General features: G+C 47.0%; 1 protein-coding gene and 1 pseudogene across 9 annotated transcripts; both read left to right on the top strand.

The window, feature by feature from the left end:
• Nucleotides 1–159: 159 nt before the first annotated feature.
• Nucleotides 160–27,217, top strand: KDM8 (lysine demethylase 8). 8 transcript variants are annotated; one of them, XM_077141485.1, is made up of 9 exons: nucleotides 160–285; nucleotides 6,625–7,157; nucleotides 9,380–9,546; nucleotides 10,786–10,918; nucleotides 13,837–13,881; nucleotides 24,749–24,898; nucleotides 25,463–25,513; nucleotides 25,943–26,035; nucleotides 26,124–27,217. In XM_077141485.1, exons 2-9 carry the CDS (start codon nucleotides 6,657–6,659, stop codon nucleotides 26,286–26,288), a joined length of 1,305 nt encoding a protein of 434 aa, XP_076997600.1. In that variant the 5' UTR covers nucleotides 160–285; nucleotides 6,625–6,656; the 3' UTR covers nucleotides 26,289–27,217. The 8 variants fall into 8 exon arrangements, with proteins under 8 accessions (XP_076997600.1, XP_076997597.1, XP_076997596.1 ...); XM_077141482.1 differs by lacking the exon at nucleotides 160–285 and adding an exon at nucleotides 292–414; XM_077141481.1 differs by lacking the exon at nucleotides 160–285 and adding an exon at nucleotides 292–432.
• Nucleotides 10,840–17,582, top strand: LOC143667339 (heterogeneous nuclear ribonucleoprotein A1 pseudogene; annotated as a pseudogene). The gene is made up of 2 exons (XR_013167994.1): nucleotides 10,840–10,918; nucleotides 13,837–17,582. The product of XR_013167994.1 is annotated as a heterogeneous nuclear ribonucleoprotein A1 pseudogene (transcript).
• Nucleotides 27,218–27,926: the final 709 nt, after the last annotated feature.

Genomic DNA, 27,926 nt, shown 5'->3' with positions numbered 1-27,926 from the left:
AGTTTAGCGCTCTGTAAAATGGGGAGAATTCAATCCTAGTTGTGGGGAATAGATTGAACGGTGGATGCCAGAATGCTTTGTACACGAAATTACCATCATTGCTGAGGAAGAAGAAAGCGACACCCGACAGAAAGAGGAAACAGAAAGAAAAATCCAACCTATCTAGGGGCCAAAACGCTCCCGCCAGGTAAACGGTGCGAGGCGGAGCCACGGCATCGATCACTCGGCGCTCCGTCAGGCACTGGGCGGTGTTACGACGAGCCGGGAGCGATCTACGCTCATCGTGTAAGCCTTGACTATTTGAGGAGGGAGAGAACCGAAGTGTTGGGACGAAACAGAACACGTCTTCGCCAGCTCTGGGGCAGAGCGATAACATTCACTCTCAAAAGAAGTCCGTATGAGCAATTTGAGAGGGCGAGTAGCTCTGACTCGGTACAAGGGAAGAGGGCTGGCCTGGGAGGGGAAGGCAAGGGTTTCGTTTTGCGCGTGCGTGAGACCAACCATGTCGCCCGCTGTTTTGCGCCTGCGTAGCTCTGCGCGGCGCGTCGGTGTGCTTCTAGTGCGCTTGCGCAGCTGTCTGCTCCCTCTGTGTTGGCTTGCGGGTATTGTTCCCCCGCGTCGCGACCGAGGAGCTAGGCCTGCTGGAAACTCTTGAACTTTCGGGTTCCGAACGTGGACCGCGAGAAGGCAGCTCTGGGGAGGGCGCCGGGGGCGTGGGAGGGGGGAATGCATATGAGGCCTCAGGGTGGAAGGTTGGTGTGAGACATAGAGTCCGCCGGAGCTTGTGAGTTGGGAGGGACCGGATGGGGCTGCGGGCGTGAAGTCCCTCGTGGTCTGTGTGGTGTGCGGCCGCCCGAGGGGCCCCGGCCAAATGTAAGTCAGTAAGCATTAACTAAGCGTCGTTATCGTGTCCAGCCCCTTCCTGATTCAGCAAAGTGGCCTCGGTCCAATTTCCAAGGTAAGTCGACGTGCTCAGAAAGAATAACTAGCAAGCCCGAGGCCAGGAGGTAGGCAGGTGTTTGGGGCCCCAGGGACGGCCCAAACCCGGGACTCAACGGAACCTGCAGACCCAACGGTATCCTTATGCCATCGGATAATTTTTCAGAAAATTAATCGAGCCTCTGGAAAGTTGTACAGAGCCCTTTAGAAAGGTTTCGTTTTTGCGCAGTTTCTTTGGAGTGCCGCCATAAAAAACGTCTAAGAAATTGCGAAACTTTCTGGGCTGTCTGTTCTCTGAGGTTCAGATGGAAGCTGGTGATACGGTGGAAGCCCCCTAGCGTGATGCTCGCAGAATGGCTGTTTCAGGAGGTCAACCTGAGACCTTTGTGGGGTTCTCAGAGTGGCTGTTTCATACCACAAACTTCAGACCGTCTGGGAATCTGGATGATGACCTTATGAAATCAGGACCCGAGTCCACTTGAGCGTGACATGATCAAAACGAAGCCTTTCACAAGGCTTATATGTGAGGGACTCAGGGAAGATGATTTATAAAATCAAAAAACAAAAGCCGCTGTGAGACCTCACAACCTTTATTTGATCCCCTTTCCAAGAAGATTGTTTCATCTATCTTTAGGTAAGGAGCTTGGTTGGTCTTGAAGCCAAAACAGTTCACTGAGAAAAGTTGTTTGATGCAGTCTGTACCTGACCTTTACCTGAATCTGTCCCATGCCATGAGGAAAATATGTGATCCTCTGGAAAGCCAATTTACAAAACCAGGACACAAGACCACTCAAGCTGTTTCTGTACCTCACTCGCACACACACACACACACACACACACACACACACACACACAAACTTTCTATGACTAACAAGATCTTTTAAGATCAATACCTGTTGAGATCAGGAAGACTGACTTATAAAGTTGTGGTACAAAGCTGCTTGTGCCGTTCTGTATGGCCTGTATTTAGCATGACCATGGGTGTCAGTTTGCCTAGAATAACCCCAGTTTATGACTTGCCCAGGCATAAATATTGATAGCATCCTAGTTTGGATGATAAATTATACCATTAATCCACCTGTATCTGGCCACCAGAAGGCTATTTATAAAACCCACAATAAGCCCTGGTTATGTGGTGCTCTGGGACACCACTTTAAAGTTCAGTCTCAGTACTGCACTCTGAAAGGCTGTTTTGTACCTCTTATACCTGACTCTCCTTTCAAAGGCTGTTTACTTGATACAAATAAATGACCATTCAGTGAGGAGTTCTGGGAAGCCACTCAATAAAGCCAGGCCTCAAGCCTGCTCAGGCTGATCCCTTTCTCTAGAAAACTGCTTGATGCCACTGTCAAGAGGCCTTTTTATCAGACTGCCCCATGGGGTACACTGGAAAGCTGATTGTAAAGCCAAGACATGAAGGTGTTGAGAAAGGCAGTTATACCTGGCCTTGCCTGAAAGGCCATCTGGAATGGCTTGCTGTCTAAAGGCTGCTACTTAAAACCCACCGCAGAAGGTGTTTCATACAGCCAAACTAAGGCCCTTTTTCCTAAGAAGCCATTTCACTTAGCTAATGGGAGCAAGTATCAGGCAGCTCCCAGGAGGGTTAATGGATACAACCAACAGAACACTCCTGTGACTGAGACTGGAAGATTGATTTGTAAAACCAAGAACCTGAGGGACTATCTCACCTGGCCCACAGGCAAGTCCTCAGAATATAAGGAGATCAGTTTTTAAAACTGGGCATCAGGCTACTTTGGAAGACTGTTTCCTATAGCAGCATGTGGCTCTTCCTGCAGAGGTTGTTTGACCTGACAGCTATTTAAAAGGTGAAACCACAAAAGGTTCTGGGTCTCAGGCTGTAAGATCACGTATACTGATGTAGCCAGTGAGCTTCCTGACCCTGGAAACTTGCTTCATGCTACCAGCAGATTCTGGGACACCAGTGTTTACTGTCAATCATGAGGGCCTTTGGGAGCTCGTTTCAAGGGGCCATTTGAAAACTGGAACTCAAACGGCTGTCCTGGAGCTCCCACCCTGAAATATTTGTACAGTATCAACATAAATATCTAAATGCTTTTTCATAAGGCTATTCACTGAGAAACTCTGGATTAAACCAAAGGGGGAAAAACTACTAAGACTATCTCACATATCAAGAGGAGCCTGTTTTGTGCAGCAAACTTGAGGCCTTTTCCCAGGAAGCTGTTTCACAAGATCATCAGGAGGATATGTCATTGTCAACACGTGGGCCCCTCCAAGGCCAACTTGCAAAGCAGTGCATGAGGCCACTAAGGGAGGCTAATTTTGTCATTGCCTTACAAAGCATGATTTTGCAAGGTCACCCTGGGCAGCCAGTTTATAAAACCCATAATCTGCATCCCAAGGAAATTAGTTTCTAGCTCATTTGGAACCCTCTAAGAGGCTGTCCTATAAGATTGTGCAGAGACCAATTTACAAAGCTGGACATAGACCCCTGTGGAAGTCATTTTTGCAGTAATGCAAATAAGTGGCCTTCTGGGAGACCTTTTTATAGTTCTTTGTGAGAAGCCAGGATATGAGGCCTATGAAGTCTTGGAGAGGAAGCTCAAGAAGAGGCTTCTTGTGGCTGCTTTATCAGGCTCATAGAACCTGCTCTGGGAAAATGACACATGAGGCCACCCAGGGAGGCCAGTAGATGGGCTCCTTTTGTAAGGCCCACATGCTGTCTGCATGAACAGTGGCTTGTAAGGCTAGTCTGAACCTCTCCAGGAATGCTGTTAATGCAGCCAATGTAAGTCATTTCTGAGCAGCCCTCCAGGAAGCTAGGCATGGAAACCATCTGGCTGGGCCAGGCTGCTTGGCTCTGTAGTCTTATCACTCACCGAGCAAACCAGGGAGGACATCCACTGCAAACCAAGGACTGAGCCAGGCTCTGTGGTTACAGTGATCAGAGAAACTGATGCTATCCTCACTCCTGAAGCCAAAGAGCATTCTGAATAGACCCTGCCACTTAATGTATTAATTCGTGGCAAATTGCCTAACGACTCAAATCTTAACTTTTCTCACTTATAAAACTCACATCATGGGATTGTGAGGATACACTAGATAATGTGCAGCTGGGAAAGGGCACTGAGATCAATGACTGGAATTTATGTCCTATTTCTGCACAAATAATAGACCATGGGGCTTTGGGTAGGTAATTCATTTTTTTCTGGGCTTTAATTTCCTCATCAGTAAAATAGGGTGGGGTTGTAGGGAAAATGATCACAACCCAATCTGCTTTACAGTAAAGAGAAGGCAATGGTGTGCAACCTATGATTAAGGCTGTAGAAATAACTCAGAATATTGCTAATGACTTTAGAACAGGCCCAGGAAGTGAAACTTCAAAATTAATAACAATTGAGAAAAATGCATATTTCTCTTTTGTGTAAAGGGGGTAATAATTAAATAACCCAGGTTCCCAACTTCATTACATACTGGCTCCTGATATTGTAGCTTCGTTCCTTCATCTCTAAGATTGTAGATATAGAGCCAGACTATCTGGGTTCAACATTTCAACTCTCACTTAGTAAGTTGGTTGCGTTGGGGAAGTTAACGTCTCTCTAGTTTCCCTATCTGTAAAATGGGAGTGCTAATACTTTCTTAGAGTTTCTTTAAGGATTAAAAATGTGAAGTGTTTAGAGCATTCCTGGTTTAGGATAAAATGCTTTTTAAGTGTTTACTTTCTTTCAGCTTTGTTGGTTGATTGTGAGGGTTGAATGCAAGTCTTTGTAATACTTTCAGTCCTGTGCCTGATTGAAAATGTGAAGTGTTTAGAGCATTCCTGGTTTAGGATAAAATGCTTTTTAAGTGTTTACTTTCTTTCAGCTTTGTTGGTTGATTGTGAGGGTTGAATGCAAGTCTTTGTAATACTTTCAGTCCTCTGCCTGCTGTTGTTACTTCTGATATGGAAGAAATAAGCTTGAGTGGAGATGAGGTTTCCATCCCACCTTCAGGGACCATATCTATAGCATCCTTCATATCTTTTTGTTTCCCCATCTGCTGTTGATGCCTTCATACACACCAGACCTAAAAGAAGCCATACTTTTCTCCCATTCTCGTGCATGTTGGGGGTTGTCCTTGAAGTCTAGATAGGGTGTTTGTTAGTTTATCTATTGCTGAGTAACAAATTGCCAGAAACTCAGTGGCTAAAAATAACATATTTATTATCTCAAGGTTTCTTTGAATAGGATTCTAGGCAGATAAGGCAGCAGGAGGGAAAGGAGAAAGGATTTTGGGCTGCCAGATACCCACTACATTGTCTGTGTGTTTTCTCAACAACAGAAGTTACTGTATTAGGGCAGACTAACTGTTGTAACAAGCATCGCCAGCATGTTGGTAGCTAAAAATACAATGCAGGCTTATTTCTCATTCGTGAATTATTTGCCACATGGCCTTGGTTGGCCTTCCAGGGCAGCTCTTTTTGTAGCTCTGTCACCTCCTGGGCCTTAGAGTCCTTCACTTCCAGCCAGTGGATAGGGAGAGAGGATGGTGCAGGATGTGTTCATGGGCCAGGCCCCCGGAAATGACACTCTCACTTCCATTCACATTGCTCCACCTTAGGGACAAGGTCACATCCATCCACGAGGGAGACTGGGACCTGCAGTCTGTGCTCCAGGGGGAAAAAGACCGTGTAGATTTTAGTGAGCTTTAGGTGGGGATTGGCAAACTACAACCCTTGGGCAACACCTGGCTCATCTGTTTTTGTAAATAAAGTTTTGTTGAGACACAGCCACGCCACTTTGTTTATAGCTGCTTTTCTATTATAAAGGCTGAGTAGTCAAACTGACTTTATGGCCCACAAAGCCTAAAATATTTACTCCCTGAGCCTTTTTGGAAAAAGTTTGCCAACTTTATGCTAGCAACCTAGCATAAAGCAGTCTCTGGAACACACATGAAGGTTCCTACATCTTAGGGTCAAGTGTTATGGGAGGTGTAGCATAGCACCTAGAACATAGCACAAATAATAATGCAATTGTGAGCAGCAGAGCCTGATCCCATAACTACTTATTCCTGAAGCCTGGTCTACCGTCCATGCACAGACCCCAGGTTAATGTCACCACAGACACCAACAAGGATGTTTTTTCTTTCTACGTATTCCAGATTTCTTCCTGACAAGTTAGGAAGAAACTTCCTCACCCCTTCAACACCTTTATTGAGTGCTTGCTATGTGCCAGGCCCTGACTGTAGGCTCTAAGGAAATCAAAAGAAATGAGATATGTTCTCACCCTGGATGAGCTCACTGGTACTAGAAAGACAGCTATCAAAGCAGGTATTTGTAATACATTTGTAAACCCAAGGGCTGTGGGACAAAAGACACTGTTGGAGCCTCACGGCAGGTTCCACTCAGCAGGTCATTTAAAGTGGTGTTAAACATTGCATAGGAGTTTGCCAGGTAGAGGAAGGGTGCTGGAATCGTTCCAGACAGAAGGAGAATACATGTTCCTTTTGGAACAAGCACTTGTCCATTTCACGCTGTGTGCCAGGTGCTATGCCAGGAATAAGTAGTTATGGGATCAGCGACGACGCACAGCGAAGGTCCAGCTTGTGCAGCGTTTGGGCCTCACAGAGAAGCCTCTTACAAAGGACAGATACCAGGACTGGTGGGGACATGCGTCTAAGGGGCCATAGATGGGCACAACCTGTAACTTTGGCTTCTTTCTCCACTAGGCATATGTCAGATTGGGCGGGCAGCAGGGCAGATGGCAGAAGGCACCTGCCATCTCAGAGACCCCTTGGTGGAAGCAGATTCTCTTGGGGAGGCCCTGAGGGCACTCTTGCCGAACACTAAAGAAGACCTGACCTTGGACCTCGGTGAAAAAGTGGAGAGGAGTGTAGTGATGTTGCTGCAGGAGGCCACCGAGCTCTTCTGTGGGGGCAGGAGTGCTGAATGTCTGCAGCTGAGTGAAGTGATCCTCGACTACTCCTGGGAGAAACTCAACACTGGCACATGGCGGGACGTGGACAAAGACTGGCGCCGGGTTTATGCCTTCGGCTGCCTCCTGAAAGCGGTGTGTCTGTGTGAGGTGCCTGGGGATGGTGCTCCCGCACAGGCAGCCCTGAGGATCTGTGACATGGGCCTGCTGATGGGGGCGGCCATCCTTGGAAACATTCTCATCCAAGTCGCTGCTGTTCTGCAGAGACACCTGCTGTCTGGAAAAAGGCCTGCCCCAGACCTGACCCGGGAGCTGCCCAGCCCAAAGGTATTTAGGGAAGGTTGTTGCTGACCACAGCTGTGTAATCCAGCAACCCCCACTTTCCTGGAAGTGTTACGTCGTCTCTCCCGGAGAGAGGTCCTGTGGCAAATGCACCTTTTCTCTGGCTGAAAATAGTGTGTCTGTTGATGAGAAAGTGAAGGAGCTCTGTCCATTTGTCACCAAAAAAAAACTACTTTTTTTTTTGCAGTTTCTGCAAAAGCCAGTGCTGTCTCAGGGGAAAGGGAGGGTGGAAGCTTTGTGGTTCCTGAGAGAAGCAACTCAGAGGGATTGTGGGGGGTGAGAGCCATAACCAGCTGTAGCTCAGCTTTTTCTTGGCCAGCTTGTTGCATCACCCATGTTTCTGGCTGCCTGTGCCTCTGGGCTGCTGAGCTTGGATGAGATTCTGTAACTGGCTAAATTCCATGTGATGTGACCAGTCTGTCACATCCTTTAGATCTTTTCAGGTGTTGAACTGTGCCAGAGAGTACCTTACAGGCATAGAGAATGGTTTACTCAGAAAAGCCCAAATCCCAGTGCTGAAACACAGACCTCATGTTCAATACCTCTGGACAAGATAGCTAATTCCTCTGAGCCTTGGTTTTCTCGTGTGAAAAGTAGCAGTTAAAATACCAACTCCAAGGAAGAAAAGAACTAAAACCATACTTGACACTGAGTATTTTTTTTTAAATACTTTCCTGTATTTTCAGAGTTTTCTACGGTGGGTATTATTTTTATATCAGGGCTCTACATGGGTGTCATTAATACACATTCATGTAGCAAAATAAAATGAAATCCTGCACACTGGCAAGAGAACTTGGCAGCTAACCTGTCTGAGTGAATATATAAAAAGTCATTGTACAAATTGATAGGGGAAAACCTGGGCCTCCAGAGGTAGAAGTTAACAAGGGGCAAATTGTTCAAGAGGAGGAACTAGAGCTAGCGAATAGATATAGAGGGGGTAGGCGATGCCACCTCTGGTCAAAATAGAAAAGGTGCAGGTAGCAAATGCAGCCAGGCCTGGCCCCTTTTTGGCTATGAAATTAGGCATTCCTCAGGGTGCTATGGGCCCAAGGTCGTGGTATTGGGTAACCTTTTCGAGGGCAGGGTGACATGCACCAAGAGAAGCAGATATCTATCCCCTTGAACCCTCAGGTGTTCTCTTCCCCGCACTGAAGCTGTCCCAGGGAGCACAGAGGTGGCTTTGAGCCGGCTGGTCCTTGCAGCATGGAACCATGTCTGGCAAAGGGGGAGCGCAGGCCTGGAGTCAGCCAACCTGAGTTCAGATCTCTACCACGTGTGACTCAGGAAAGTGCCCTGGCCTTTCCATGTCCCTGTTGCCTTGTCCATAAGGATGGGGTTTGTTCAGCTTTCCTGAGCACCAGCAAAGGCCCAGACACGTCCGGGGCTGAGAGCACAGCACAGAACCCTACCCTGTTCTCCTGGAGCTTACCTTGTGCATCTAAGGATTTCTTTTTTGGGGAGTGCGGTAGGTATAGGGGAGGCTGCTTCAGACAAGGTGGCCAGGGAAGGTCTCTGATGAGGCAAGGACAAGGCCTTAATGCCTCAGGTACAGGTAAGAGTATTCCCTGCTGCTGCTGACTGCAAACGTGCAGAATTGGTTTGGAATCCTACAGAGGGGAGTAGACACCAGCCAGACAATAGTCCTGGGTATTTCACATGTGCGATCTTGTCTCCCAGCTGTTTAACAGATGAGGAATCAGACTCAGAGGCAGCAAGTAACTTGTCATGACAGTTAAGTTATGATATAGCCACTCAAGGAGTTATAAGACTGTGTGGCAACATGGAAGCAGGTTTGGATAAATCCTTGGATAGAGGAGGTGGTGTTGCTTATTCCCTATCAATATATAGTCAAGTAATTTAATTGCCTAATTAAATAGTCTAATTTAATACCCAAACTATTGAGAAAGAATATTTTATGTTAGTGGAGTTTGGAGTGGTAAGTTTCCCTCTATATTGCAGAATTTCTCTGAAAGCAGTATTACTTCTGTAATTTGAACAAACTTTTTTAATGAAATGGTAAAGAAAAAGCCTTGATCTAATGAGGAGTAAACAGTAATGGTTGCTAAATAATAATAATCAATTGTATCTTATTATTATTGTTCTTACTGGTACCTAAGCTGTCCTACCACTGATGCAAGTTCTCAGTGCTGACTGCCTCAAGTTTTAACTTTCTGTGGTTGTTGCCATTTGGTTTTGTTTTTAAACAGAAAGCAAGGAATGACCAGGTGTCGGCCCCAGATGTGGAGCTAGAAAGAACAGTCCCCCGGCTCCACTGCCCATCCCTCGAATATTTCAGGAAGCACTTTTTGGTTCCCCAGAGGCCGGTGATCATGGAAGGCGTTGCCAGCCATTGGCCGTGCATGAAGAAGTGGAGGTGGGTGGCCACTGATGGGCACCAAGGTCTGTCTTCCCATTCACTGCTGCCAAGGACTCCCCATATCCGTCCATTGGCCCCAAGTGCAGCCTTGCAGACACTTCCTCCCAGCCCCTGGGAGTGTTTAAACAAGAGGAGTTAAACAAGAATAAAAAGGACAGCATTCTGAAGTTATGCCAGAAGTAGAGAGATTCTTACCTTCTACGGCTTGCTTGCCCTCAGCGGCTTTTTAATGCATGCATTATGCCCATGTGAAAGATATGCATATGTGAAGTACCTGAGACTATGGCAGGCAGTCTAATGTTAAATCTGTTGTGCACTTTTGTAGGCGCTTAGAAAGTCAGTGGACCTTCTCAGGGACCCTGGGTCTCGGGAGGAGAATTGAGAACCCAGCCGACAGCCTCCTCCCCTTCAGCAGGGTGCATGGTGTCTTGTGCTGGCTGTCCCTGGCCTGTCTGCTTGATCATCCTCCAGGCCCCTCAGATTCTGGGGGTTGGGTGGGGGGTGGATCAGTCCCTGGAGGGAGGCTGTAACGCCACAGCTGTGCATAATTTGCCAGTGAGACCATGTTGCTTGAGAGCCATCCATCAGCCTCCTTGTGGTGGTCTTGTGGAGGGAGTGATTCCCACAGAGACTTGCACATGGATGAATTCATACTGCAGGTGCCATCATCCTAGCAAACATCTGTTAGGTGTTTCACTACATACTGGGCACCATGACAGACATTCACCATGTTTTTATATACTCATTTTATCACCCCCATTTTGCAGAGGAGGATCGGGGGGCCGGAGAGGTTCAGTAACTTGCTGAAGGTCCTCTGGTGTGTAACTGATGGCCCTGTAGCAGAACCAGGCCACTGGAGGGCAGAACCAGGAACTTTACCACCCCCTGCACTGCTCACTGTTGGCTCAGAGAACCACAGCTTAGTGATGAGGTGAGCAGAGACAGAAGCTAGAAGATTTGTGGCAAGCAGGAAAATAGCACAACTCAGCAAGAATTTTGGCAACCAGATTTCTTGGATCTATCTGCCAAGCTACACAGCACCATGTATTATCTCTGTGTTCCTTGGGCAAGTTCCTTCACCTCACTGCTCCTGAGTTTCCTTGTCAGTGATGTGGTGGTTTGGGGAGGATTAAATGAAAAACTGTAATAAAGCACACTTAGCACCATGCCCACCACTTTATAGGGGCCCAACAACTGTTAGCAATGAAGATGATAAGAGTCATGTTTTTCTAATAGTTTGGAGTATATCCAAGAAATTGCTGGCTGCCGAACTGTTCCAGTGGAAGTCGGTTCCAGGTACACAGATGAGGAATGGTCCCAGACACTCATGACAGTCAAGGAGTTCATCAGCAAATACATCGTCAATGAGGTGTGTCCTTTTGACTCATTTCACCGAATGCTTACAGGAGAGAACACACATTATGTTTGGGCAAATAACCTCCACGTGAGAAGTCAGCCTATGAGAGTCTGGTCGCTAGGATGGCCAGAGCGAGGAAGGCAGGTTGCTGGGTAGGCAGATAGGCAGAGATGTGAGAGATCCATCTCAGACTCTCCCCACCCACCCCCTCTTTTTTTTTTTTTTTTTACACAATTCAGTGGTTTTTTAGTTTATTTATGAGATTTTGTAGCCATCACCACTAATTCCATAACATTTTCAGTATCCCCAAAAGAAACCCCAACCCCCTTAGCAGCCACTCCCCATTCCTTCTTCTCCCCTAGCCCCTGGCAACCACTAACCTACTTTCTATCTATGTGAATTTGCCTATTCTAGACATTTCATATGAATGGACTCATACGACATCTGACCTTTTGTGTCTGGCTTCTCTAAGTTAGCATTCTATTTTCAAGGTTCATCTGTGTTGCAGCTATGCCAGTGCTTCATTCCTTTTTACGGATTAGTTAATAGGCCAGTGCTTCATTCCTTTTTACGAATTAGTTAATAGGCATTGACGTTTCCACTTTTGGGCTGTTTTGAAAAATGCTGTGAACATTCATGTGCAAGTTTTTATCTAGATGTGTTTTCAATTCTCTTGGGTATGTATGCAATACCCAAGACTGGAACTGCTGAGTCATATGGCAACTCTGTGTTCAACCTTTTGAGGAACTGCTAGGCTCTCTTTTCCATAGGAGCTGCACTATTTTATCATTTCGAATTCTTACAGTAAGTACAGTGAGTATCTTCCTCTTCTTGAAACCCAGGTCATAGAGAGTGCAGTTTGCCAAGCCCTGGAGGGGCTGAGCTAGTCCTGTTGGTTGAGAATGAGGGATGCCTGTAGTGGGTGCACGGACCCCTAAGGACATGTGCCCCCAGGATCTGTGGTTCCTGCTGCCTGAGGACAGAGTCCTTCACAAGGTGTGAGAGAATTTAGCACCAATGGTTTGCAAGGCTTCCATGCTGTTCCAACAGCTCCCTTCCCCAAGGCAGCCCTGGCCCAGTCACTGAAGTCCTGGTTGGCTTTATTTGTGCTCCTACTTCAATGAGGTAGGTGACCATGCTGGTCTAATGGCTCTTCACTGGCCTTCCCAGCTTCGGAGGTGACTTCCTGAGGACCCCACCCTCCCCTTGCTCCCTTCCTGCCCTTATCTTTCAACCTGAATTCCTAGTCTCTTCCACAGGCACGCAGTGTCATCCTCCTGCCTGGGGCCTCCATCAGCGCACAGATATCTCTCCATCCTCGCCTTCTCCTGTATTCATCCCCGCCCACTTTGCCCCCACTCACTTCACTCTTGCCTGGAGGTCTGAGAAGGGGAACCTGGATTAGAAAGCCAAGGTGCTGGCATGCCTAACTCTGCTTTTCGGGACAGACCTGCTAGAAAGAACTGACGCTGCTGCCCTCTGCTGGGACGAAACATGGTGCCTGGAGAAGAGGCGTAACCAGAGTAGACAGGAAGGGGGTCCTTGGGTTCAGTCAGAACTGGGTTGAATCCCAGCTCTGCCCCTGCTGGCTGTGGGGCCATAGCTGGTGATTTAACTCTCGGATCCTCAGTTCCCTGACTTGTCAGATGAGGTTAATGAGGCCTACTTCATCCAGCATCGTGAGGGTTCCAGCATGCACTGCCCTTGCCACGGTCCAGGCATCAGCACTCAGTAAGTGTGAATAGCCACCAGGTTCTAGGCCTGGATGATCTGTGAGGGCAGAGTTGGCCTCAGAGCTGCCATCCCTAGGGTTTAGACCTGGATCTTGTAAACTCTTAGTAGCAGTTGCTGGAAAGAAAAAAGAAATTGGAAAGAGTGACTCATGAGAAATTTTAGAGAGGGACATCACTTCTCCTTCAGTGTCTCCAGTATTGCATTATTCTCAGCTCTTTGGTCCATTGCAGGTTGGCTCTGATTATGGTTTAGGGGTGAGAGGGAGACCCAAAGCCTGAAAGCTCTACCTCCACTGCCTCACACCCAACCCCAGAAGCCCTCAGTCCTCTTTTGAGAACCCCTCAAGCATGAAGGAGCCCAGTTTGAAAAATGCTGAGTCTTTCACCCAGCTAAACAGAAAAGTTTGTCGAAATAATAATATCCAATAACATCTTGGGCAGGCAAAGACAGAGAACAATGAGCATGCACAGTAATTGCTGGTGAGAGTATAAATGATTAAGCTTCAGATAAAATAACCTGGCAGAAGCTATTAAAGTTTAAAATGCACATAACCTTTGTCTAATAGCACCTCTTTTGGATGCCCTATACCACAAAAATATATAAGAATGTTTAGTGAAATATTATGATAAAACAACCTGAATGTCCATCAGTAGGGGAACACTTGAATATGTTCTATGAAACAGTGATATGTTCTATGAAACATCCTAGCCATCAGAAAAAAAATGAGCTAGATAATGTCTGTATTGCCCTGAAGAGGTAGTGACAATTATTTTATTTTATATTATTAAATGTAAAAAGCAAGTTTCAAAGTGATATGGATGGTATGTTCTCATTTTTATTTAAAAAAAAGAAATTCTTATATGTGCACATCCCCTTCATTTCTCACTTGAGGATCCTGGGCCTCAGGGGGCACGTGGTGACTGCTTAGGGCAGCCGTCTGCGGTGAAGGCAGAACCAGGTGCTGGATCTCCTTCTTCTCACCCAGTCCTGCTCACAAGAGAGGGGATCACATCCCCCCTGGGGCTGGAGGCCCTGTGGTGGCAGTGGAGGACAGTCAGGCAGGAGAAGTCGGGGGGGGGGGGGTGGCAAGGGAGATGCCATGTGCCAAGAACCAGCTAAGCAGTGGTAGTACCAGGAGGATATCATCCCAACTAACAGAGCTTTCTGTCGCTTCTGGTTCTTCTCCTGTGGATTAGCCGAAGGACATTGGGTACCTGGCCCAGCACCAGCTCTTTGACCAGGTAAGTTGGAGACCACATCCCTCTCTCTTTCAGCTTCCACCTTTTCTCCCCCAGGTTGGGGAGGGACAGGGACAGGAAAGGGTGTGGCATTGCTCACCTACCACTCGCTAGTGCTGCTCTCTCCTGCGTTGAGGGAGACTTCTGTGGCTCCCTGTTCCCTCCTCACAAATGGGGAGGAGCAGAGCAGAGCCTGGGCAAGCTAAGTCCAGAGACCCAGGTCTTAGGAGAGGCTAGGGGCCTGGGGCCAAGGGGGGCCATAGGCAGATCAGGGGGACCCAGGAGTGGGGGTACCAAGTTAGGAGTTCGGGTGTGGTCAGGATTCAGGAATAGGTTCTGGGTGGCTAGGCTGAGGCAGCAGGCTCCAACCTGATCCATCCCAGCCTCTCATCCACCCCCGCATTAAACAGGCTATACCTGAGTCTTCCTTTCCCCAAGAGCCCAGGCCACTCTCCACAAAATGCCAGACCACAGCCCCTAAATATGATGCTTGGGAGGAGGCTGTGCTAACTCGGGACTACCTGTTTCTTGGGGAGAATTGATCAGGATTCCTGTGTATGTATACTAAAGGATCTTAATCACATTAGGAAGGGCAGGAGGCAATTCCACAAAAAAATTAAAATGATTGTGGATTGTGGAACCATGAGCTTTTTCCTTCTCTTTACTGTAGTTTCCAAATCTTCTCTGATGAGTATGGATAATCATCATAGTGAGAAAGCAGGCTTTATTTTTTAAATGTAAACAAAGCAATAAGAAAAGGAGGTGTACTAACAATCAGATTGCATTTCACATTACCATAACTGGCTAGTTAAAAAGCTAAGATAACAGAAGCAGGGCTCATCCTGGGGAATTATTTAGCGGTTTGGTGCCCCCTTGCTCTAGTCCGTACTCCCTTCTCCCCTTCTGAGCTTGGGGTGTATGGCCAGGCTTTACCTGGGAGCACTGCCCCTGTGAGTCCCCCGTCTATGCCAAGCACAGTGTGAACCACTGGGGGTGTGAGGATAAAGGAGATAGAGCTGCTGCCTGGCCCCTGTGGCCCCCTCAAATCAAAATGCATCAAAGGGGATAGTTTTGTTAGCTTACTCCTTTCTGCTCGTGGGTGCCACTGAGGAAGCGTCATTGAAGTCTCCTCCCACTGCTGTCATGTCTAAGTCACAGTCTCCTAAAGATCCTAAACAGCTGCAGAAACTCTTGATCTGAGGGTTAAAACAATCGGCCAGAGTCTGAGGAGCCATTTTGAGCAATAGGGAACACTCACAGACTGTGGCAATGAGAGATCCAAACACCGAGCGCCCCAGAGGCTTTTGGTTTGCCATCTATGCTGCTGTGGAGGAGGTGGATGTATCCATGAATGCAAGGCCACACAAGGAGAATGGAAGAGCTGTGGAACAAAAGAGGGCTGTCTCAAGAGAAGACTCTCAAAGACCAGGTGCCTACTTTACTGTGAAGAAGGTCTTTGTTGGTGCCATTAAAAGAAGAATATCACCTAAAAGATTGTTTTGAGCAGTATGGAAAATTGAAGTGATTGAAATCCTGACTGGCCAAGGCAGTGGCAAGAAAAGAGGCTTTGCTTTTGTAACCTTTGACAACAGTGACTCTGTGGATTAGATTGTCATTCAGAAATACCATGCTGTGAATGGCCACAACTGTGAAGTAAGGAAAGCCCTGACTAAGCAAGAGATGGCCAGGGCTTCATCTAGCCAGAGAGGTCACAGTGACTGTGGGGACTTTGGTGGTGGTCATGCAGGTGGTTTGGGTGGGAATGACAGCTTCATTTGTGGAGGAAACTTCACTGGTCACAGTGGGTTTGGGGGCAGCTAAGGGGGTGGTAGTGGATGTGGTGGCAGTGGGGATGGCTAAAAGGGATTTGGTAGTGATGGAAGCAGTTTTGGAGGTGATGGAAGTTACAATGATTTTTGCAGTTCCAGCTATCAGTCTTGAAATTTTGGACCCATGAAGGGAGGAAACTTTGGAGGCAGAAGCTCTGACCCTGATTGTAGTGGAGGCCAATACTTTGCCAAACCACAAAACCAAGGTGGCTGTGTTAGTCAGGGTTCTCCAGAGAAACAGAACCACCAGGAGAGATCCGTAAACATGACATCTACAAAGGTGTCTCATGCAACCATGAGAATGGGAGAGTCCAAAATCCATAGGGCATTCATGAAGCTGGCGGCTCCAATGAAGGGTCTTAACTAACTCCACAGGAGAGACTCACTGGCTGAAAAAGCGGTGAAAGAGTTTTTTTCCGTAAAAGCCTTCGACTTAATTATCTCGTTGTGGGAGGCACATCTTAGTTGATCACAGATATAATCAGCACAGTTGCAGTCAACTGATTGATGACTTAATACACTGACCTTCCAGTTTATCACCCACCCATGAGATATCCTTGCAGCAGTAGTCAGGCCAGTGCTTGCCTGACCAGACAACTGGGCATAATCATTTGGCCAAGTTGACCCCAGAACAACCATCACAGTGGCTATGACGGTTCCAACAATAGCAGTAGCTATGGTAGTGGCAGAAGGTTTTAATTACTTCCAGGAAACAAAGTTGAGCAGGAGAGGAGAGCCAGAGAAATGACAGGGAAGCTACAGTTTACAACACATTTATGAGCTCAGCCAAGCACAATGGTGGCAGGGCCTAACTGCTACAGAGAAGGCTTGTTTTAGACAATACTCGTGTGTACAGGCAAAAAACACACAAAAACTTTGTGACTAATTGTATAACAGGTTGTTTTAGTTTCTGTTCTGTGAAAAGTAAAGCATTCTAACAAAGGGTTTTAATGTAGATTTTCTTTTTTGGCACCCATGCTATTGATTACTAAATGTAATAGTCTGATCAAGACACCGAATAAATGTCTTTTTACAACGTGCTGTGTAAAGTTAGTCTACTCTGAAACCATCTTGATAAACTGCCCCCTCATGTGAAGTTAGACTTCCTTCAGGTTGATGCCAGTACTATTCAGAATTCATTTAAGATCTTAGAAGACTGCTGTGGGCAGAGAAGCCTTTTGTCTTCAGAAACCTTGGTATAGTTGAACTGACAATTACTGTGTTGTGACCTGGAGTTAATCACTAAAAAGGGTCCCCAAGCAAACTTACGAAATTTCATTTGGTTGTAAAAATAATTGTTCGCACATCCTATGCAATATATCTAAATTGGATAAAGGTATCAGGTTAAAATTATAGGTGGGAAATGACGCTTATCTATCATCCATTATCATGTGTGGCCAATAAACAATTTGATATTCTCTTGAATGAAAAAAATGCATCGGATGGTGGTGGCACATGCTTCAAAGGAAATAAAAGAGGTGGCATGATAGAGGTTGATGGGGGCAGAAGAGGGGACTGTTTGAGCAGTGACTTGAAAGATGAGTGGAGCCAGCCTATACGGAGATGAGAGATGGGGACTGCCAGCCTGGCAGAGCTCCAAGTTCAAAGTGGCAAGACGGGAGTGAGCATTTCACAATCAAGGGCAAAAGGAAGCAGTGTGACGGGAGCAGAGAGAATGCAGAGAAGGCAGGTAGCAGATGAAACCCCAGAGCGAGGGAGGGACTGAGTAACGGAGGACATTTTTCTGAGTGTGATGGAAAGCTTGGAAGGTCTGAAGTGTTCCCTGGCTCATTGGGCCATTGTTTCGAAAAGGAATCAAAGAGAGGCAAACATGGAAGCAGGGAGACCAGTCGGGAGGCTGTTACAGTGGTCCAAGAAGAAGGGATGCTGTGAAGGGGGAGAGGTTTAAACTGTGTGGGCTTCAGCACTTGGGGTCAAGTAGCTGTGAGGGGCTTGAGGAAAGGGAGCAATCAAGGAAGAGGACTAAAGTCATTATTGAGGACTCATGTCTGAGGAGTTTTGCTGGTGTGGTCTTCTCAGGCCTGAGCTACCCCTGGAGGGAGGCCAGTATGGGGCCCTGAGTCAGTTGGGGGTTAAACCCCATGGGAGCTAGGACCGTTTCTCTGCAGGGTTTGTGGCAGGGGCCCAGGGATATTTAGCTTCCAGGTCCTGCTAGGCTGGGTCTGTTCTCACTCCCTGTTCTGACCAGTAGGACCTGGTCCACTGGGGGCTGTGCCAGGATCAAGGAGCCTCCATGACCAAAGTTAATGAGCTAGGGAAGCTGGGGGGGAGGGGAGGCTGTCTTTCCCCCCAGGATGCCACGTCATGACTTAGAAATCCTCCTGTCCTCCCTAGCTAGTGATGAGAAGGAAGGTTCTAATCAGTTGGGACCCTATTGTGTGATCCCAAGACCAGTCTCTCCCCTGACCTCAAGTCAAGAGAAGGCCCTCCTTGTCCCCACTATCCATCTCATCTTCAGAGGCAGTCAGCCCAGGGCCAGGGCCCCTTGAAGCCACTGGCTGCCTGTCCTGGAGCAGCCACTTCATTGTGACAAGAAGACACGTGTCTAGGAGTAGAAGGCAAAGTGCATGATTAGTTTCAAGATGAACCAGGACTTTCAAGATATCTCAGCTGGTGGAAGCCCACCTTGTTGTTTACCTCAGGTCTTCAGAGTTGTGTTTTCACCTCCTCTGCTGTTCAGACTGCCTCGGGGAGAGGAGAGGTCTGAGGAGCCCCGAGTGTGGAGGGGACCCTTAGCAGCCTCTGCACTGTTTGGCATTTTAGAACTGCCTTCACCTGTCTGTTACTTCTTGGGGGCCTGATTCTGTGGCAACTGAATCCTCGGTGGCTCTGATCGCACTGATCTAGCCAGCCACTTGCCTTTCAGGAATCCTGAAGATGTCATCAGGAACCAGTCATCTGCCCAGGGCCCGTGTGATTCCAGTCTGATGGTAGAGAAGGAGAGGTTCTGCAAGGCCTTTTCAGTCTTGGAGATAGCTCAGAGATCCTCATATTTGGACCTTCTGCATTAACGAATGCAGCAGCACTTTTTTTTTTTTTTTTAACATGGGCAGGCACCGGGAATCGAACCCAGGTCCTCGGGCATGGCAGGCAAGCATTCTTACCTGCTGAGCCACTGTGGCCCGCCCTGCAGCAGCACTTTTACACAGGCTGTTTGAGACTGAATCTTAAAGCACAGAAGAGCAGCATCTGGGCCTGAGCTTCCCGCGGGGAGAGCATCCCAGTTGTTCTGAGTGGTCTCTAGTTTTTTAACCGGAAACCTGAACTCTCAGAAAGTGCTACTGCAGGAAGGGCAGAAATCTACCACAGGCAGCCCTTCAGACAGGGGTGCTTACTCTGAAAACACCTGAGCAGACTTGGTCCCCGTTGCAGCCCTGTTTCTACCTCTCAGGCCTGAAAAATGTCACTTGGTCCAGAGATTTTCCCACTAGGGGCTTGCAGGGAATCCAGATGTCCTGGGCATGAAAGTGGAGGCTCTTTTCTGGAAGCGTCAGCCCTGGAGTTAGCTGTGGTGCCTTTCACAGGTCTGCTCATGAATGAGTGGGCCCTTGACTCTGAGACCCAGGTTTTCCCAGGCCATACCAGGGAGAACCACAGCCCCACCTGGCCTTGTTGCTCTGAGACTGAGGCACTGGCCGAGGGCTCTCAGGCTTTGAGAAATTCAGTAGACATTTAGGTTTGGGCCCGGCAAGCGTCACTTGTGTTGAAGTCACAAAAGTAGAAACAAGCAGATGATCCAGTCCTGAATCTGCAATGTCATGTGTACGGACACTGAGTCTGGCTGCAACATATGGCTCAGAGCCTCACTCCACCATGGGTCTCGGTCCACAGGCTCAGGGATGCACCTGCTTTCCTTTCTCCTCAGGTGAGGCCTTTTTGTGCCCAACCCCAGGTGCTGCTGGGTCCACACAGCACACTCTATGCCCACCCTCTCTCACCCAGCATTTTTTTGTAATAAGCTGATAGAAAGTTTATTAAGAGCACATGTGAGAAGACATGGCAAACAATCTCACAAGAAAAGAAAGGTGAGAGGCAAGAGGTCCTGATACATAGAGCCATCTGCTTTTATAGATTTTTGTTTCTTGTTTAATTAACTATCTTACTACCCTCCCATTCTTCCTTGGGAGATACTCGATGGTAGATGGCTCAGGTGGGGTTGGTAGGTTCCACCCTTCTCCATAGATGACTCAAGTTGGGGTCCCTTGGCCCCTTGGTGCTGTTCTTCTCAGGGATATCTTTCTCCTCATGGCCTGACTACTCTTTGGAATTTGCCTTTTGTTCTTCAGCCAGCCACTGCCCCAATCTAACCGTGCTTTATATCCTCCTAGAGATATCTAGCTCCCTTAACCTTAAGGGAATTGGGGCCAATGGTCCGTCTTCTGTAGCTGCTCCAAGCTATCAGTGGGTCACAGGCTCTACTTGTGAGAGCACAGAAGTCTCTAGCCATGCTATTGAGGGTGGCTGGTTGAACGTGGGGAACAGGAGCCTAGCCTCTGGTGAGAAGATTGTTGTGAAAAGCTTCTAATCTGGAAGAAACAAACTGGGTGAGAAATTGTATGAATGGTCTGAACAGAAGCAGTAGCAAGATGGAATTCAGGATATTCTCTAGAGTTTTTAGGTACATTGTTGGTTGGGGCTTGGCATGCTGTGGAAGTTTCCAATATCTGGCTGAACCTTGCATAAGAAAAACTTATAGATTGACTTCTTGACTCTATTTGAAAGTTCTTAGCCCCTGAAATTTCATTTTGCCTTTTTACTCTGCAAGGGCCAGGCTCATCTTTGGGAGTCATGTCTTACATTGCTAAGGAGACTTATACCCCTAGAAGTCATGTCCCACATTGTGGGGAAGGTAGTAAGTTTATTTATAGAGTTTGGCTTAGAGAGACCACATTTGAGCAACAAAGGAGGTTCTTTGGGGGTGATTCTTAGGTATTAAACATCAAAAATGATATTATTTTGATATAAAATATTTGTCTTTTTTTTTGTCATGGGCAGGCACCGGGAATCGAACCCAGATCTCCGGCATGGCAGGCAGTAACTCTGCCACTCAACTATTTATCTTTTAGAAAGAGTACTCAGATGGTTTAAATCCATTCAGGGCTTGTAGTCAGTAGTGACCACAAACAAACAAAATTTACACTCATTCTAGGAGTATGTTAGTTTGCAAAATTCACATATGGCAAGACTGCTCTGAGGCAATTGAAGGTCTGCTAGAATTGGGTGCAGACAGGGGCTACTAGGAGCGATGGGGACTATTTTGAAACCCTTGGGGAAGTACTGTCTTAAGTGAGCAGAGCAGGAATTCTGTCCTTAAGTCCCTGCCATTTAAAAGCGAATCGGTATTGAGAGGGTGAAGAGGGATACAAAAAAAATGCATCTTTAAGATCTAGGACTCAGAACCTGAATGCAGACAGGGGCTGCTCAGTGGGCCCACCCATATGGACAGGTTTATTTGCCTGAGGATCTTCTTTAAGATGCCAAAAGGCCTTGATCCCGTAGGGTCCTTGGGGCGAACAAGGAGTAAATACTAGTCTGGTTTACTAGTAGTCTTCAGGTGGCCCCCATGGAGTGAAGAAGATCCTTCTCTATAAGGGCATGGGGCATTTAGGGACAGTGAGAAACTGATTGGACCCTAGAATGTTTCCAAGCTTATAAAGACTTAAAAATGGAGAACCAAGAAACTGTACCTGTGTAACAGGAATTCTCTCTTGTCATTGTTTCCCTGAAGCAAAATGAGAGAATGTCTAGCTGTCAGGAGTGGGCACGAGGACTGGGGAAGGGGTATAAGAAAACACAAGGGAGAAAGGTGACTTACTCTTTTAAACACCATCCTGTTCATCACTGCAGACCCCGAGGATACCCTAGACAGGTGAGCCCTCCATGCTTGCCCATCTGGTGAGCCCCTGACTCACAGCATCCTCAGGAACCCCCAGGCGCCTTACTGGCAGTCAGTCAGCCTCCTAAAGGAACATGGCACAAACTCAGTTCCAGCTGGGTCAAAGAAGGTGATGGTGTTTAAGGCTTTTTTCCACATTTCCAAGTTGCTATCTAGATAGCGTTTTACCAATTTATGCCACCAGCAGCCTTGCCTGAGCGCACCCTTTTTACCACATCCTCACCACCACTGGGTGTTACCATTTTTTAAATCTTTGCTAATTTGATGAGCAGGAAGTGATGACTCATTGTTTACTTAATTTGGGCCTATTTGCTAATGAGACCGAGCACCTTTCCTTCTACCTAAGCAGTTGAACTATCTTTTCTTCTATGTATTATCTGATTTGTGTCCTTTGACAGAATCTTGGTGTTTTCCTTATTTTATGTGCTCTGAACATTAACCCCTTATTTACAACAGTTCAGATATATTTCCTAGTATATTGGCCTTTATGATAATTATTTAAAACATACCAATTGTGATTTCTTTACCATTAATACATTTCAGAAAATTTTCTCCTGGGTGTAGAGCAGACACTTATCAATTTTAAGATTTGATAAATTCATAAAAAGAAATAAAACACAATGGATATGGCCAAGAGATTGAAAATGGAGACAGGAGGTCATTCTGGAATGATGCAGATCTCGGTGAGATAGCGCATAATGGCGAAGTATGCAAAGCTTCAAGCCATAATGTTCCTCAAATCTTTATCTGGATGGATAAATGTTCCATCCATCTTTATCTGGATGGATAAAGACATCCAGACTGTAGAACAAACCACAAGATAAGAGACTCAGTAAAGTATCTTACCGGAAGGACATTTGGAGCATCCTAAATATCCACCAGTCACAAACATGTTATGCAGTCTTTTTCTTTCTTTAAAACCCTTGCCTAGGTTGGGGCCAAGATGGCTGCTTAGTAACGTGCACGTTTTAGTTCGTCCTCCAGAACAACTACTAAATAACCAGAAACAGTACAGAACAGCTCCCGGAGCCACGATAGTGACTGGACACACAGCATACCCCAGTCTGGACCAGCTGGACTGGCTGCGAGTCTCCGGAACAGTGAGTTCCCTAAGCTGCGGCGCCCAGCGCCCCTCCCCCACAGGCGGCTTCCCGAAGGGAAAGGAAAGAGACTCTAACAGTAGCAGGGACTGAGTCCAAACAAACACCAATTGTGGCATTAATAAACAAATTCTGACTACTAAAAATAGGCCCCCAGCTCAGGCGAAACTGGTCAAGGCGGAGGTCGCCTATTGGGCTAACCGACAAAGAGGAAAGGAGATGAAACAGAAGCTTTTGTGGCTGTTTCTACGGAGGCTTGGCTGCCTCTGGATTCAGCAGCGGGATTACACAGGCTGAAACTGCCCCAGGCATACGCAGAAACAGGCTGCTTTCAGGGCTGTCTCCCACCTGTGCCTTCCCCAGGGGAGGGGTGAAACGCAACTCAGGTGAAATCCTTCTCAAGGAATTCAGACCCCAGGGCTTGGCAATTTGAAGCCATTAAAGCCAGCCTACAACCTCTCTTCTGTCTCCACCACGCCCCCAGCAGGGAGAGCTTTCCAAAGTTAAAGGAGCCACAACATCTTTTGCTGGTGGGACCTGTAGACAGACAAGCGCCACATACTGGGCAGGATAAGAAAAACAGAGCCCAGAGACTTCACAGGAAAGTCTTTCAACCTGCTGGGTCTCACCCTCAGGGAAAACTGATGCAGGTGACTCTTTCCTCCTGATAGGCCAGTTTAGTCCGGGAAAACCCGGCTGGAGTCTGTAATACCTATGTAGACCCTCCTAAGGGTGGGGAGGGAAAAGGCACCTTACAAGTAAGACAAGAAACAAGAAAGCAAGAACTGAAAAATTACCCTCTGTTAAACAAAACTTAAGCTAGAGGCCCAGAAAAAGCTGAACTGAAGGTCAAAGTACAGATAGACAGCAAGCTCATCTAGCAAGAAAACCTTAGGTAAGATAAGTGAAAGCAATCTCCAGAATAAACTAATTAAGGTAATTAAATGTCCAGACACCAGCAAAAAATAACAAATCACACCAGGAAAATTGAAGATATGGTCCAGTCAAAGGAACAAACCAATAGTTCAAATGAGATACAGGAGCTGAAACAACTAATTCTGAATATACGAACAGAAATGGTAAACCTCTTCAAAAACCAAATCAATGAATTGAGGGAGGACATGAAGAAGGCAATGAATAAACAAAAAGAAGAAATGGAAAGTCTGAAAAAACAAATCACAGAACTTATGGGAATGAAAGATACAGTAGAAGAGATGAAAAAAACAATGGAAACCTACAATGGTAGATTTCAAGAGACAGAGGTTAGAATCAGTGAACTGGAGGATGGAACATCTGAAATTCAAAAAGAAACAGAAAATATAGGGAAAAGAATGGAAAAATATGAGCAGGGGCTCAGGGAATTGAATGATAATATGAAGCGCACAAATATACATGTTGTGGGTGTCCCGGAAGGAGAAGAGAAGGGAAAAGGAGGAGAAAAACTAATGGAAGAAATTATCACTGAAAATTTCCCAACTCTTATGAAAGACCTAAAATTACAGATCCAAAAAGTGCAGCGTACCCCAAAGAGAATAGACCCAAATAGATGTTCTCCAAGACACTTACTAAAACCCTTGCCTACAAGTACCTGGACGGGACAGAGTTCAGGTTGCCACCGGAATCTGTGCTCCCTGAATTGCAATTCTAAGGTCCCCAATAAATGCCTTGGTTGCCTTGCAGCTTAGGTTTGTCATTTCTTGGTTCACAATTGCATCCCATTTTTCTTTTTGTTTAAAAATATTTAACTCGTAAAAATTGTAAGCTGGCATATTTTAAAGTATAAAGCACTGAAATCAGGCTTTTTAAAAAGGAAATGTAAAATGGATACATCATGGAAACAAATCTGAAAATAAAATTAGAACTCTTCCTAATGTGTATTTGTTTTAAAAATTCCTATATCCTGAACTAGGGATCTAATCATTTTCTCACAAGCAGACAGTGTGCGTTTGGCTCAACTATCAGGTGGGCAGTTGATTTCCTGGCTGGGGTGCCTAAGGCCTGCCATGTCTGCTCTACACCCACAGATCCCAGAGCTGAAGCAGGACATCAGCATTCCCGATTACTGCTGCCTGGGCGACGGGGAGGAAGAAGAGATCACCATTAATGCCTGGTTTGGTCCCCAAGGAACCATCTCCCCTCTTCATCAGGATCCCCAACAGAACTTCCTAGCCCAGGTTAGCATGGCAGCCCTCTCCCTCCTCCGAGCCCAACTGTTTTGTACATGTGTAAACACCAGGCTCTTCAAAAGAGAATCCAGGACCACCAATGGGTTGTGGACAGAAATGACGAAGGAGAGATGGTACCAGGACCCCGGCTGCCCTCTGCCTCTCCTCCCATGCTCTGTACATTAACCCCTTACTTACCGCAGATAAATGGTCTGCCGGGGGGGCCTCCCAGTGTCAGGGCTGCCGTCCAAATGTGGTTCCCTGGCCCAGGGTCACCCTGAGATCCTGGCCACCTCCCCTTGGGCAGGGGGGCAGTTTTAGGAGTAGAGCAAATGTTCCTCATGGCAGTCTAGGCTGCCCTCTGCCTCTCCTCTGCCCTCACCCTGCTTCCTATTGTTCAGAACCAGGCCAGCTTCTCCCCACTGGAACCCAGATGTGGAGAGAGCGGGCTCTTCACTTTCATCAGATGCTTTCTTCCTAATCCCCGTGTGGAGGAGTCTGTGTGCATGTGCGTGTGTGTGTTGGAAGCTAGGGAAACCTTACAGCTGCTGCATGACCACTTTATTTTCATAGACAGGAGGCTTCATAAACTACAATTCTTCTAGCCAAGCTGACCAGCAAAAAGTAAGTACAGTGGAGAGACTCAGAGTTTGGGTTCTGGAACTGCCTGGCATGAACACCAGTTCTGTCACCTATCAGCTTTGTGAACTTGGGCAACATATTTAGCTGGTCTGTGCCTCAGTTTCCTCATCTGTAAAATGGGCGTGATGCTAAATCACCTCATAGGGTCATCGTGAGGATTAACTGGATTCGTACACACAAAGCACCCACAACAGTACTGCATTATCATTAGGTGTAATGAGGCTGTCATGAGGTAGAATACATTTGGAAGGAAAAGGTAATGCTCTGGCTCTGGTCTCTGAGTCCGTGTATATTCGGACCAGGGAGAGGAGAGGGTGAGTGCCGCAGGCAGCAGGAGCAACTGTGGAAGGTGACACCACTCCACTCTCCAGGTGGACCCTCCTAACTGGCTGTCGGATTCCCTTTTCCCAGGTGATCGGGAGGAAATACATCCAGCTGTATTCTCCGCAGGAGTCAGAGGCTTTATACCCTCATGACACACACCTTCTCCATAACACGAGCCAGGTAGGTGCTTGGACAGTATCCCCCAGCCCCACCCTGCCCCTGAAACCTGCCATTTCCAAAGCAAGTGACTGGTTTTGCTTTTTTTCAGGTTGATGTAGAAAATCCTGACCTGGAGCAGTTTCCCAAGTTTGCCAAAGCCCCATTCCTATCCTGCATCCTGTCCCCTGGAGAGATCCTGTTTATTCCAGTTAAATACTGGCATTATGTGCGAGCTCTTGATCTGAGTTTCTCAGTCAGCTTCTGGTGGTCATAACCAGGGTGAAAGAGGAAACGGGTCAGAAAGCAGGCAGCATTTGTTGAGCCCCTTGGTTACTGCTCTGTGCCTGGCCTGTGCTGGGTCCTGGAACCCAAAGAACAGCGAGCCTGAGCTGCCACGTGGCAGCCCTGGGGGCCAAGCCCTGGTGGGTGATTGGGCATACTCCAGGCAGCAGGGCAGCTGTGCCAGCAGACACAAAAGGATATTCCAGGAAGACTGGACAACCTCTGTGGTTGTCTATCCCCTAAATACATCAGGAAACCTAATGTTTATGCCATCGTCAGAAGCATGGAAGCATGGCTCTGAGGTGGGCACTTGGATTCCAACTCCAGCTTCACTCCTTAACTGCTATTTTGATCTGGGGAAAGTGACTGTACTTTCCTGGACCTTTGTCTCTATCTATAAAACAGGGCAACACTGTCCTCCTGCAGAGGGCTCCAGAAGGAGGTGCCTGTGCAGTATCAGCCCTGCTGCCTTGCCCCTGAGTTGGCCCTGTGGCCCTTACACACTTTATTGCCATGCCTGGGTCTGACAGTCTCTCCAGCAGACTCTGCAGAGAGCTGAGCATGGCCCTGTTCACAGGCAGGAGTCTTCTGTCTGCGTAGGTGCTCCCACTTCTGCTGGGCACTGGGAAGGCATGGGGAGGTTTTGCCATAATTCCAGTGTCACCTCCCTGGGAAGGCATGGAGAAGTTTTTTGCTATTATTCCAGTATCACCTCCCTGCAGAGAAGTGCACATTATCTACCTTGAGGATTTTCAACTGTGCGCATACCCTATAGTCAGTTCCCAAATCAAGAAACAGAGCCATCTGTACCACCCAGAGGCCACCTCCCATCCCTTCCAATTTCCCTCCCCACCAGTGATAACTACTCTCTGGGGGAGGGTTCCAGGCTTTCAGTAAAGGCTAAGGCTATTTGTAAACCTGCTCAAAGCTTTGGTTTGCTTTGTGTTTTGACCAGTAAGACTTTTCCCAGTCTGTGATTGAAGGCAGGCCTGCACGTCCCAGCAGGTGGCACGGGTGAAAGCCCTCTAATTAGGAGAAACACTGGAGGACATGTACACGAGGATTGGCTGGAATGTGACAGTCACAAAACCAAGTGACCACAAGATAAAGATTATTTAATTCCAAATCTATCACAAAAGAAACCATTTTAAAAGTGAATAAACATAATTATAAATTTTAAAAAAAAGGTACAACATCAGCAGAACTCGGAGATAAGCAAAGTAAAACAAAAATACCTATTCAGTTAGTGAAGGTCTTTAAAACTCTGGTACTCAAGGGCATGAGATTTTGTAGGTTTGTCCAGAGTGATGCCCCGATAAATCCCAGAGTGATTTGAACAGTGAATAAAAAAAGTCCCCTTTGAGGGGACTTGGAGGGAATGGTGAAAAGGGGGGGAAATTCAACTTGCCCACGTGGAGAATTCTTGATATTCTCACAAGCGGTAGGGACAGCCAAAGCAATAGGCTGAGCCCCCAATCTTGGGGTTTTTTCATATGAAACCTAACCCCACAAAGGATAGACTAAGCCTACTTAAAATTAGGCCTAAGAGTCACCCCCAAGAGAACCTCTTTTGTGGCTCAGATGTGGCCTCTCTCTCAGCCAACACAACAAGCAAACTCACTCCCCTCCC

The sequence above is a fragment of the Tamandua tetradactyla genome, chromosome 23 (assembly GCF_023851605.1).
Source record: "Tamandua tetradactyla isolate mTamTet1 chromosome 23, mTamTet1.pri, whole genome shotgun sequence".
Lineage (NCBI taxonomy): Eukaryota > Metazoa > Chordata > Mammalia > Pilosa > Myrmecophagidae > Tamandua > Tamandua tetradactyla.
Note: the sequence above shows the minus strand (reverse complement) of the source record. Positions and strands in the feature narration are given on the sequence as shown.